This window comes from Coregonus lavaretus (genome assembly GCF_964263955.1).
Source record: "Coregonus lavaretus genome assembly, chromosome: 2".
In the NCBI taxonomy this organism is placed as follows: domain Eukaryota; kingdom Metazoa; phylum Chordata; class Actinopteri; order Salmoniformes; family Salmonidae; genus Coregonus; species Coregonus lavaretus.
In genome coordinates, this window is record NC_139989.1 from 30208130 (window position 1) to 30220854 (window position 12725).

General features: G+C 43.2%; 1 protein-coding gene across 1 annotated transcript; it reads right to left on the reverse strand.

Moving 5' to 3' along the window:
• Nucleotides 1–2543: 2543 nt before the first annotated feature.
• Nucleotides 2544–9629, reverse strand: LOC311143563 (calumenin-like). Its single transcript, XM_084179416.1, has 8 exons — nucleotides 9585–9629; nucleotides 8822–9044; nucleotides 6604–6797; nucleotides 5629–5801; nucleotides 5442–5502; nucleotides 4932–5023; nucleotides 4591–4698; nucleotides 2544–2743 (listed from the first exon to the last, which is right to left on the reverse strand). The coding sequence occupies exons 2-8, from the start codon at nucleotides 9034–9036 to the stop codon at nucleotides 2633–2635; spliced, it is 954 nt and encodes a 317-aa protein (XP_084035542.1). The 5' UTR covers nucleotides 9037–9044; nucleotides 9585–9629; the 3' UTR covers nucleotides 2544–2632.
• Nucleotides 9630–12725: the final 3096 nt, after the last annotated feature.

Consider the following 12725-nt stretch of genomic DNA (forward strand, 5'->3'; position numbering starts at 1 on the left):
TGTAAATGTCCCAGATGTGCTCAATGGGATTGAGATCCAGGCTCTTCGCTGGCCATGGCAGAACACTGACATTCCTGTCTTGCAGGAAATCACACACAGAACGAGCAGTATGGCTGGTGGCATTGTCATGCTGGAGGGTCATGTCAGGATGAGCCTGCAGGAAGGGTACCACATGAGGGAGGAGGATGTCTTTCCTGTAACGCACAGTGTTGAGATTGCCTGCCATGACAACAAGCTCAGTCCGATGATGCTGTGACACACCGCCCCAGACCATGACGGACCCTCCACCTCCAAATCGATCCTGTTCCAGAGTACAGGCCTCGGTGTAACGCTCATTCCTTCGATGATAAATGCGATTCTGACCATCACCCCTGGTGAAACTCGTCAGTGAAGAGCACTTTTTGCCAGTCCTGTCTGGTCCAGCGACGGTGGGTTTGTGCCCATAGGCGACGTTGTTGCCGGTGATGTCTGGTGAGGACCTGCCTTACAACAGGCCTACAAGCCCTCAGTCCAGCCTCTCTCAGCCTATTGCGGACAGTCTGAGCACTGATGGAGGGATTGTGCGTTCCTGGTGTAACTCGGGCAGTTGTTGTTGCCATCCTGTACCTGTCCCGCAGGTGTGATGTTCGGATGTACAGATCCTGTGCAGGTGTTGTTACACGTGGTCTGCCACTGCGAGGACGATCAGCTGTCCGTCCTGTCTCCCTGTAGCGCTGTCTTAGGCGTGTCACAGTATGGACATTGCAATTTATTGCCCTGGTCACATCTGCAGTCCTCATGCCTCCTTGCAGCATGCCTAAGGCACGTTCACGCAGATGAGCAAGGGACCCTGGGCATCTTTCTTTTGGTGTTTTTCAGAGTCAGTAGAAAGGCCTCTAGTGTCCTAAGTTTTCATAACTGTGACCTTAATTGCCTACCGTCTGTAAGCTGTTAGTGTCTTAACGACCGTTCCACAGGTGCATGTTCATTTAATTGTTTATGGTTCATTGAACAACATTTACATTTACATTTTAGTCATTTAGCAGACGCTCTTATCCAGAGCGACTTACAGTTAGTGAATACATATTTTTTTTATACTGGCCCCCCGTGGGAATCGAACCCACAACCCTGGCGTTGCAAACGCCATGCTCTATCAACTGAGCTACATCCGTGCCGGCCATTCCCTCCCCTACCCTGGACGACGCTGGGCCAATTGTGCGCCGCCCATGAGTCTCTCGGTCGCGGCCGGCGGCGACAGAGCCTGGATACGAACCAGGATCTCTAGTGGCACAGTTAGCACTGCGATGCAGTGCCTTAGACCACTGCGCCACTCAGGAGACAAGCATGGGAAACAGTGTTTAAACCCTTTACAATTAAGATCTGTGAAGTTATTTGGAATTTTTTGAATTATCTTTGAAAGGCAGGGTCCTGAAAAAGGGACATTTCTTTTTTTGCTGAGTTTAGCCTGTGTAATGTTGTTTCCAGGAGAGGTACCTGTGTGCCGTGATTAAAGACACTCTGGGTAACAGTGTCCCCTGCTCTGTTCTCAAACCCTCGTAAGTAAACCCTTATTCGGTTCCTTTATTTACTGGACCACCTCTCTCTCTATATCAAGCCACCCCTACTACCTCGCTTCTTCGCAGTTTCTTAATCTCTCTCTCCCCTCTTTCTCTCTACCCCCTCCTTTCTCTCCCTCCTCTCAGTGGGGCGGTGGTGACTCAGGAGTGTGTGGAGAGGCTGATCAGGAAGGACATGACGGACCCGATGACCGGAGACAAACTCACAGAGAAGGACATCATCCCACTTTAAAAGGAGGGTGGTGCTTGAAATCATTGTACTTCCTCTGTTAACCATGGTTACCTGCAAGGAAACACGTGCCGTTTTTGTATGAGTGTTAGAGCGGGTGTGATCAAGCAAGTGAGTCTGTTTGTGTGTTCTTGAGTTTGAAAGAGTATGTACGCACAGTACGTGCAAGACATAGCAAAGTACTTTGTTTGTAAGGGTATTTGAAGACCACCTGATGTTAATGCTGATAAAATATTTTCTATTTTATTCCTTCCCAGGGTGGAACTGGGTTTGCAGGCTCTGGAGTGGATCTGAAAGCTAAAGAGGCGCGACCCGTAATGATGGTGTGATGGTTCAGAGACGATGATCAACATGACAAAGGTGTATACTTGAGATTATTTGTACATATGGTTTTCTGTTCTCGTATGGAGTCTGAGAATTCCAACTGATATTTTTAAGCTTTGTTACACATACATTTACAAAACAGGGCTCTACGCTGACCTCTTTTACAAGGAGCACGTGTAAGCTTAAGTTGAAACATGTAGGCGCACACAAAGACATTTAGGAGGTAAAATATTTTAGGTATTAAAGCTAGAATCCTTAATTTTTCTAGGCGCACTGGTGATCCTAAATTAAAATTGCTGGCCGCACAGCAAAGTATTTAGGTGCATATGTGAGAAAAATGGTCGTACTGTAGAGCCCTTAGAAATGTCATTTTTATTTCTCTCTGGCACATGCATAATAAAACAAACCTACACACCAATTTAATGGGCAACATGTCTGTACCGTATTTTATATAAAATAAAAATGTCAATTGACTCCAAGACACAGTCTGTGTTTTATTGGCTGAGTGTTGGAGTCACAGATGTCAGAGTTCTTCGTGACCCTCATCCACCAACATAGCTCCATAGTCAGTCAGCGTGCTTGACTTCAGGAAGTAGACCTTGTCCATGACCTCCGAGAGAGAGAGACGCCCATCCTAAGAGAGAAGGAGAGAGAGAGGGATGGAGGATAAGGGAAGTAGAAGATAAAGATGGAGAGAAATGGAGAAAGGAATCTGGGAAAACTGTAACATTATAGACAATTCACCATTTAGCAGGTGGCAGTGGTGTGGTAAACTCCATTCAAGAACCAGGAAACAAATTACATTTGAGTAATGAAGTTGCTTAGGACAGTAGTTAATGATATGTCATGAAGAAAAATTAAACTGTATTTTTGTAGAAAAACCAACATGGCTTTATTTTAAATTCACAGAGATAAATGTTTCACCACAAAAGTGTCATTCAATTTTGTCTCTTGCGCCCCCCCCCCCCCCCCCTTGTGTAAACCAAGTGTATATTTATGCTATATATGGTGCAGTAAAAATAATCTTGACTTGTGGAGTGTCTGTCTTTGTTCACACTTGAGCGTGATTGTGTGTTCGGTTAGAGTGTCTCTCTGTGAGTGAGGTTGTGGCTATGTATCTGCGTGTGTAAACACTTATCGCCATGCTCCCGTTACCTCCCATAGAAATGTGTGTTCAACAGTATAAATATGACCCGTGACCTTTTTCCCCTCAGCACTTTCTCCCTACCCAGCTCCTTAACAGTAACAGTATTCTCCATGAAGTGTATGCCCTTTCACAATACAAAACCCCAATATGTATTTTGAAAATCCCTCCCTCCCCTTAAAGGCTCTACGCAAACAGAGTACGTATACGGTCCGTTCCAAAAATTCAGCTGCACAATGTACATGGAACTACGCAGAGAGCGATGCAAACGGAGCCCTTAACTCCTCCCCATGCCTTCGCTTGACTTCATCAAAGCTCGTCATGTCGCCTGGTGAGATCCTCTCCATAATTGGTCGCCTGGCTCCCCACAAACATGTTCCAATTGGCCAGAATCTCCTTCTTGGTTATTTTGTCATCCTGTTTCGTCCAATCGCAGAGGAGGCAAATTTCAGGTCCAGCCCATCACCATTCATTGCGGTCATGATTGAAAGAGAGAAGGACGAAAAAGAGGGAGAGTGGAATGAAAATGAGGGCGAAAAAGGGATAGATAACAGTGAGAAAAGCGTGAATGAAGGACAGAGGGAGAGAAAGAGATTAATTATAATTAACACCCCCAATTAATTCCATTATGTTGATTATTAGCTGTGTTCAGGCTGACAGTGTGTCATGTGAGTTGTGAGAGTGAGCCCTGAATCTGCACCCAGGCTCATATAAGTCTCTGTAGTGTCGCAAATGGCACCCTATTCCCCATAGTGCACTACTTTTGAACAGGGCCAATAGGGCTGAAGTAGTGCACTATACAGGGAATAGGTTGCCATTTGGGATGCAACATTGTTTTTATTTTAGCATAAATGCTAATTTAAACAGCTAGGAGACATTATATTACTACCACAGACACCATGGTATATTTACCCCCTGTAGTGTAGGCCTGTGCATTGCACATGTCACCAAATACAGTGGTCAGTTGTAACAAGAGTCGAGGTGTGAGGTTGGGGGAAGGTGTAAGGAGGTCAGAGAGGAAGGGGAGATGCTACGGGGTGAGTTGGAAGGGGCGTGAACGGGTGGGGGTGTGCACTGCACAATAGTTGTAGGTATGGGGGTATTTGATGTGGGGTGAGGGTAGAAAGGGGTACACCGGTGGTGGAGGTGTGAGTTTTAGAGGAGTACAGGGATGGGGGAGGGGTGAAGAGGACACCTAGCTAGGGGTGCTTTGGAGGGGATAAGATTGTGTGTGGAAGTGGATTAAGAAAAATTTGTTGTAAGGGGTGTACAGGTATGGAGCTTTTGGTTTGGGGTAAGGGTGAGAGTTCAGGCAATGGGACTGGGGAGATGCGTACCTTGTCTGTGTCTGTCTCGTGGATGAGGTGCTTAGCCTCATTGTCAGTATAGTCAATATCTCCTGGCAGGATCCACTGAGCTACCTCATGGTTATCCAGGAAACCATCCTGACAACACAACACGCATAGAGAGCTGTTACAAACCATCCTGACAACACAAGACACAAACCTGTTAACTTAGTATGTCCACAGAGAGAGGGGTGTGTGTGTAAGTATTGACATGGCTGGTCTGAGGGGTAGGGTACTGTAAGTGTACTGACTTAAATAGTGATGTTATAGTAATGTAGAAGGACAGGATGTTGTCAATGTTAAGGTGATCCAGTAGCAGCAGACTAGTGTACCTTGTTGGTGTCTCTGAACTCTGTGAAGTGTTTCTTCTCTGTCAGCACCCAGTCTGGTTCACTCTCTCCGTTCTCAGGTGTGAACATGTCCCCTGTGGTGGAGAGAACAGGTTACAGCTTATACAGTAGGTGTTGTAATTCTAAAGTCTATTCCAGGGATTATGAGATAGTTCAGGGCTACAACAAAATTGTGAAACGTCTGGGGGTCCCCGAGGAGAGGTTTGAAAACCACTGGTCCATACGCTTGGGAAAAAATCACTTTCAAAATCATGCCTACTGTGCATCTCTGGGTTATCTTCTCTTTGTGTACGCATACTAGCACTTTTCATTTAACATATACAGTTGGTTGTGGACCCAAGAATATCACTCATAGATGGGTAATAAAATAAATGAAATATTTCATTTTTTGTTCTCATATAAAATGTATAAAGAACCAGATATTATGTTTGGTTGACGACATATTGTATGTTCTCTGTTTGGAAAGGGTAGAAGGTTGAAGGAGAGACTAACCAATGTATTCGTCAAGGGTGATCTTTCCATCACCGTTCTTGTCAATGTCTTCTACTGTTTCCTGAAGCGAAACAGAAAAAAATAGTTGTTTAGAAGTGGGCTGGAGAAAAAAGTGCACCACCTGGATGTTCCCCAGAATTTGATTGATCTTGTGACTCTAGTGACTGATCCCAGTCAATTGACTGACCTGTATGACAACGGCCTTCATGTGGTCGTACTCCTCGGGGTGAAGGAAGGAGGTGAACTCGTCCTTGGTGGCGATGCCGTCCCCATCGCGGTCAGCTGTCCTAAAGCGCCTCTCGTCTCTAGTCAGCATGGCCTTGTAGCTAGCCTTGTCATCCACGTCATCAAACTCCTCATCTGCAACGGAGCGGAGGACATTCTCAGAGTCAAGACATGGCTTTGTAAAACAAAGATCAAGCGTCTCAGAGTAGGAGTGCTGATCTAGGATCAGGTCCCCCCTGTTCATGTAATGTTACTTATTATGATCTAATAGGCTAAACTGATCACTCCTACTCTGAGACGCTTTATTCATACTGGCCCAGAGCTACACTGTCAGTGTAAATACTCTTGGGTTGTGTACTGTAGTAAACAAAGGTTAGCCTTCTAAAACCTTTTGAAACAGAGTTTAACAGTGATATGTGTCACTAATTTACCCTCTCTATTACAGATTATCTCTACTTTAACTCCAAAGGGCAAATTGTGTTAACATGTTCTGTGTCCCACCTATGTTTGTTTCTTTGTATCAAGGATAAAAGACATGGATATTGTGGTAACCCTTCCCCTGCCTTTGTATTAACAATAAGAGTCTAAGATGACACCACTATCCCATAGCTGTATAGCCACTACTGTACTGTCGTGTTGAGCTCTCCCCTCTCATTCCCATCTCATTTTTGGATTGTCTTTGTAGCTCATGATCAATCTCCTCATATCATGTAGTAATTATATCAAATTAGCCCCTTCATAAATAGTATATTGGTTGTGCCAAACCCTGCCCATCATTCCAACAATCTTTAACACCCATATAGCCTACTAATAATACACTGACTGTACAACCCTGGTAAATTGGGACTACCCTTTTGAAGTCCCACCCCCTCGCTCATTCGTCTCAAAGTTAGGCTACCCACACACACTGTCACACACACATCCTCCCTTGTCGTACCCAGGTAGTAGCCGTAGGTTGTGTTCTTGTATTCCTCCCAGCCGATCTTCCCATCCTTGTTCTGGTCGTACTCCTTCCAGTGCTTCAGCACATTCTCCTCGATGTACCTTCTCTGCCTGTGTTTGATCCACTGGTGCAGTTCCCCATGGCTCACGAAACCATCCTTGTCTGTGTCGATGCGATCTACGATCTTCCTGCCAAAGGGACAGAACAAGCCAACTAAGCCTACTACCTACAGAAGCGAGTTTTTCCTAGCCACTGTGCTTCTACATCTGCATTGCTTGCTCTTTGGGGTTTTAGGCTGGGTTTCTGTATAAGGTCATTTCCATGTAAAAGGACCCATGAGCACCAACGTGAAGTTCATAGGAGCATATCAAATTGGGTGTCAAATGAATGCTAAGAGTATATTTTTGAGAAATTAAGGCATACTGTATATACATTTGTTACAGGTTTTGTTTTTTCCATTTATGTTTTGAGTTTGGACTTTTAGCACGTTAGCACATAGGGCGCACCGACTAGTGTCACCTTGTTAGTCAGTATGTGTTACATCTGTGCTGGCTTGTCCATCTCGTTAGTCAGAAGGTGTTTCACCTGTGCTGGCCCAAGTGATATTTAAGAGCGGCTGGCCCAATGCTCCAGTTGTCTTGAGAGATGTGCAGGGTCAACACTTTTAGTTGGCGCTCCCTATCTGATTTCTAGAAAAACATTCATTTTTCTGATCTTCCCTGTTTTCGTTTGCTCTACTTTTTGGTTTGCTTCCTGTCTTTAAGTTTGGTGTGGGTTTTTCATTTGTTTGCCTCTTACTGGGCAAATTTAGTGGGTGCTCATGGTGGGTGTCTTTTAGGTCCCAGTTGTTGTTGCTATGCAATTTTCAGTGGACACCCCCATGAGTGTCTTTTAGAACCCCTCCTAAAACCCCACCTGTTTCGTTTAGGTTGTTGTCAGTGAGTCTTTGTTAGATCCCCCTTTCTTTTTAAGCAACATTTTTGGTGTTCTTGCTGGGTAACGTAAAACATTTTACAACCAAATTTGGTCTTGTTTGGGGCAGAGCTCATTAAAATAATAGTAGAATAATACCCAAATATGCAAAGGAGGTTATTGCATATTTATACCTTTTGTGTGCCTATTTAGGATACATCACCATGAAGAGAATGACATTCATATCCATACTTATGCATTTCTGTGTAGTACAGATCAGGGACCCATGATGAAATTATGTTACCGCAATTCCGTTACTGGGTGTAAATCCACTTCACTTACTGTAGTATAATAACCAAAATAGATTTTTTTCAAAGTCAATGTCGCATGTATTAGCTGACACCCCAATCGTTCTGCAGACTTTGTTGAATCTTAATTTGGAGCAGATATTTAAGAGTTTTTTGAAAACGTGGACATAAACTGAGGGAGATTTCTTTTTTAATCTTACTGTGTACTTGCTGATGTAAAAAGGGTGTATACATTTGATTGATTGATTGAACAAGTCAAGGTTAACAGTATGTCACAACCTTAAACACCGTTCATTCCATTGCTAAGACAGAGGCAGGGGGTGAGATGTCTTCAAACAAACACAATTACAATAACTGTAGTCAAACGTAAGAGTGCGAAGGTGTAGGTGGTTGCAGGAGGGAGAAGAGCAGGAAATGGATGTGTAGAAAGAGAGAAAAAGGATTGAAAGTAAAATTTAAAAAACGGAATGGTCTTGCAGACAGTTTATTTAGATTAAGGGGCTTTGCTGTATGAAAACTATTCAGGATGTAACGTTGACTTAGCCAGATGGGTGGGGCTAGGGATACAGAACTAGTGTATGAAATAATGCACCACAAGGGGGTGAGAGAAAGAGAAAGAAAGGAAGGGTGTCTATTGGAGTAGGATTAAGTTGATCCTAGACACTGATCTCAGGTCAGTTGCATTCTCCTCCCAATAGTTAAGGGTAGGAGTTTAGAGAAGGCAAGCTGATCCTAGATATGCGCCTGGGGGTAACTTCTAACCTAGAGCAGTGATAGTGGGACTACATCCCAAATGGCACCCTATTTCATACATAGTTCACTCTTTTTGACCAGAGCCCTATGGGCCCAGGTCAAAGGTACTGCTGTACATAGGGAATATGGACCCGGGTCAAAAGTAGTGCATAACATAGGAAATATGGGCCCTGGTCAAAAGTAGTGCATAATGTCCATTTGGGACGCTGCCTGCCTGGGTGTTCTGTAACATAATGTACCCAAGTTTATCTTTGCTCTCCTCGGGGGTCAGCTGGTCGAAGGTCTTGGCTTCCTCTTTGCCCAGGAAGGCTTCATGGTCATACTGGAAACCAGTGGAGTCGTCATGGGTGTGGTCACTCAGGTCACTATGGCGATGGACACGCTTCTCTTTAGCAGGCACGGCTACCGCCACCCCGAGGATAAGAATGAGGGACAGTAGTGACTGCAGCAGCATCTTCTGTCCTGAGAAAGAAAAAGGAAGAAAGAAAGAGAGAGACGCTACAGTAGACTGAACAGAACTTAGCCTACAAATAGACGGAGATAATACTTGCCAGATGATATGAGACTCACTCAAAATAATACATTATTGGTTTATACAATAACTGTTTATTTAATGCAAACAGTGATACATATGGGCATAAAACAAGTTTGTTAAACTTTTGTGCCCTATTTATAGGCTACTTTCTTGAGTCCTGACTTGAATAAGGATAACTCAGTCAATGTCTGTTGTCTTAAGTCTTAACACTTCTGAATAATGAATACAACAATGAATTACATCAATAATGCCTGTAAATGAATTAAAGTTTGTTTGTCTTTTAAGCAAAAAGGGATGCAGTTAGGTAGCCTACATATTTTTAATCAATGAGTTTAGGCTACTCCAAGAAAGTTTTAAGTGAAACTTGGCATAAACTGTACACAACGTTGTTGTTTTTTTAAACAACAGAAATCACTCAATTTACTGGAGCATATACTTTCATGCATTAATAATTTTAAAAAACGTACCAATTTTCAGCAACACGTCTCAATCACGTTTTTTTCTGGGCTTGTAAAGATGCGCGTTGGCGCTCTCCCTGCCTCTTTAAATTCTACAATAAAGGAGGCGGTGACACGCTTGCTTCGTCGACCATTCACAGACACGCTGAAAAGAAAAGTAACCAATAGAAACGAGGAAATGGGATTAACGGAGCCCGAGACTGATTTCGATTGGCTTTGAAGCGCCACGTTGACACGCGAACGCGCGCGGTGCAAACCTCCGTACCAGATCGCGCATGAAGATATGATAGTATTTAAAGATTTTTACCAAAGTTTTCATCAGCAATGTAAAGGGACACCTGAGATTTATAAACATACGGCATTGAAAGGCAGGCAGTACTGTTTGCTCAAACCCAATGCAATTTACATGTATCTAGCCAACTCATACGAAACCTGAGAAGATGGGAAACCACACCACTGTAGCCTTCCCCACTGTAAAGTCCGAAAACGATGTCCATAATAATATCGAAACGACAGACTAACGTGATATTTAATATAAAGGAAGTTAGTCAGCACTCAGCATTGGTGGGAAAAAATAATTTCAGAAAGGGTTATTTTATAAAATAAATAATGTATGCTTACGTTGTTCTGGAAACCTAACGCTTGGGGGCAGAGTAGGATGCCTTTTGAACAGAACAATCTAGAAACCACATCAGATATTTTATTCTTCAAAATCCTCCCTTTTCCGTTTCCCGACTTCTTCCTTCCTACAACATACTGTACCTCCCGCCAGAGCCACCTTAGCATATTGCTACAGGGCAGTTACATCAGTTTTACTTTTAATGCCTCGATAAAATAATTAATTAATTCCTAATTTATTATATGATAAGGAAGTATTTTGTTTAGGTTTTGCATAATTTATTTTCAATGTTTGGTCATCTGAACTGAGTTTGATATGATATGAATTGGCTATTATTCATTCAATCAATCAATAGCCAATTTCTCCATATTGTCATTGGAATGTTTGTTATTTACGTAATTGTGTTATTCAGGCCTACTTCATTTTGTTATTTAAGGTGAATTCAGAAAGAGTGGGGCATCATATAAACTGGGACAGCATAATCCTGACGCTTTCTTGGTCTGAAAAGAGAAAATCATAACTATTGTTGTCGAGCCCTTGCAGACAAACCACATGATCAAAATCACGTCACTTCATTGGTGTGACGTCATAGAGGGGGGCAGAGCAAGCTTTAAACAGGAAGCTCACCTGCAAAGCACATGATAAGATCGGCTACATAGTATTTTTTCTATTTTGATGTTAAGGTTATAAAACGGTCATAAATAATATGCTGTGCCAAATTGTGATGTAAATGTGCATACTGGTGCATCAAAATACAGAAAAAACAATTATTTCAATATTTATTTTAGCTGTCCCGCTTTACATTTACATTTTAGTCATTTAGCAGACGCTCTTATCCAGAGCGACTTACAGTTAGTGAATACATCTTTTTTTATTTATACTGGCCCCCCGTGGGAATCGAACCCACAACCCTGGCATTGCAAACGCCATGCTCTATCAACTGAGCTACATCCCTGCCGGCCATTCCCTCCCCTACCCTGGACGACGCTGGGCCAATTGTGCGCCGCCCATGAGTCTCCCGGTCGCGGCCGGCTGCGACAGAGCCTGGATTCGAACCAGGATCTCTAGTGGCACAGTTAGCACTGCGATGCAGTGCCTTAGACCACTGCGCCACTCAGGAGCACAACCAGCTTTACCAACCAGCTAAAGTAGGACAGTTTAATAGGCTTTTCCAATGGCGGAAAGAGATCCAGTTTACATTAGGGAACCCCTGTAGGTTAGGCAGGGCTCTGGTTCTTGTAGTACTATGTCCTGTAAAGGTTTTCTTGTAGTACTGTTATTAGTACTGTTATTTAAGTGAATTCTGTAAAAGTGGGACACTTTTTGCATTTACTTCTTCTGTAACCTCTTCAGAGATCTATCCAACATATTAGCCCAATACATTATACATTTCTGAAGTCCTCAGATGTTTCCTAATCACACAAAATTGAATTGAATTGTCATTGGGGTACAATTGGGACTATAATAATGGTGTCCCAGTTTATCTAGCCTGCAGTCCCAGTCTACCAAATGCAAACTGAAAATATGCTTTTGACTCAGTGTACACAAATGGGTGTGTCATGCCTCCTGTGAATATGATATCAACATTATTATTTTTTGTGATTAGGAAACTTCTTGAGGATCTCAGAAATGTATCATGTGTTGGGCTAATATGTTGGATAGATGTCGACAGAGGTTACAGCAGATGGAAATGAAAAAAGTGTCCCACTTATTCCAAATTGATCCTACTTAATTCTGTTATTTAGGCCTACTTATTTACGTAATTGTGTTATTTACTTCATTTTTCATTTCTTGAGTTTTTCTAATAAGAAGGCGCCCGAGTGGCGCAGCGGTCTTAGGCACTGCATCTCAGTGCTTTAGGCGTCACTACAGACCCCCTGGTTTGATTCCAGGCTGTATCACAACCGGCCGTGATTGGGAGTCCCATAGGGCAGCGCACAATTGGCCCAGTGTCATCCAGGTTTGGCCAGTGTAGGCCGTCATTGTAAATAATAATTTGTTCTTAACTGACTTGCCTAGCTAAATAAAGGTTAAATAAATTAAAACTCAACATTCTGGGAATGGAACCGATTTGCTATCTTAGTTAACTGGAATCCATTAGTTCTCAGTGTTGGACTCCTCAGTCAGGACAATGGTTGACAGCAGGTGTTGCTGTTATTGGATAGTTTTACACAGGATGCTGCTGAACAACACAGTTGAGACTTTCTCACCCCCTCCTCTAACCACACCTTTTTATTATGTCCTCTCTCTCTCTCTCTCTCTCTCTCTCTCTCTCTCTCTCTCTCTCTCTCTCTCTCTCTCTCTCTCTCTCTTTCTTCGTCTCTCTCTCTATCTAATTCATACTCGTTTCTTTCTCCTTTCTCTTGCTATCCCTCTCTCTCACACATACCCTGTCTGCCTCTTTTTCCCTCCGCTCGGTTTCATTCTCTCCTCTCTCTTTCTCTTTTCCTCTCCTCTCTCGCTCCTCTCTTCCCTCGCCTAAGGCGGTGTGTCTAGTTCCATGGAGCAATTGAAGGTGACAGGGGCAGTGA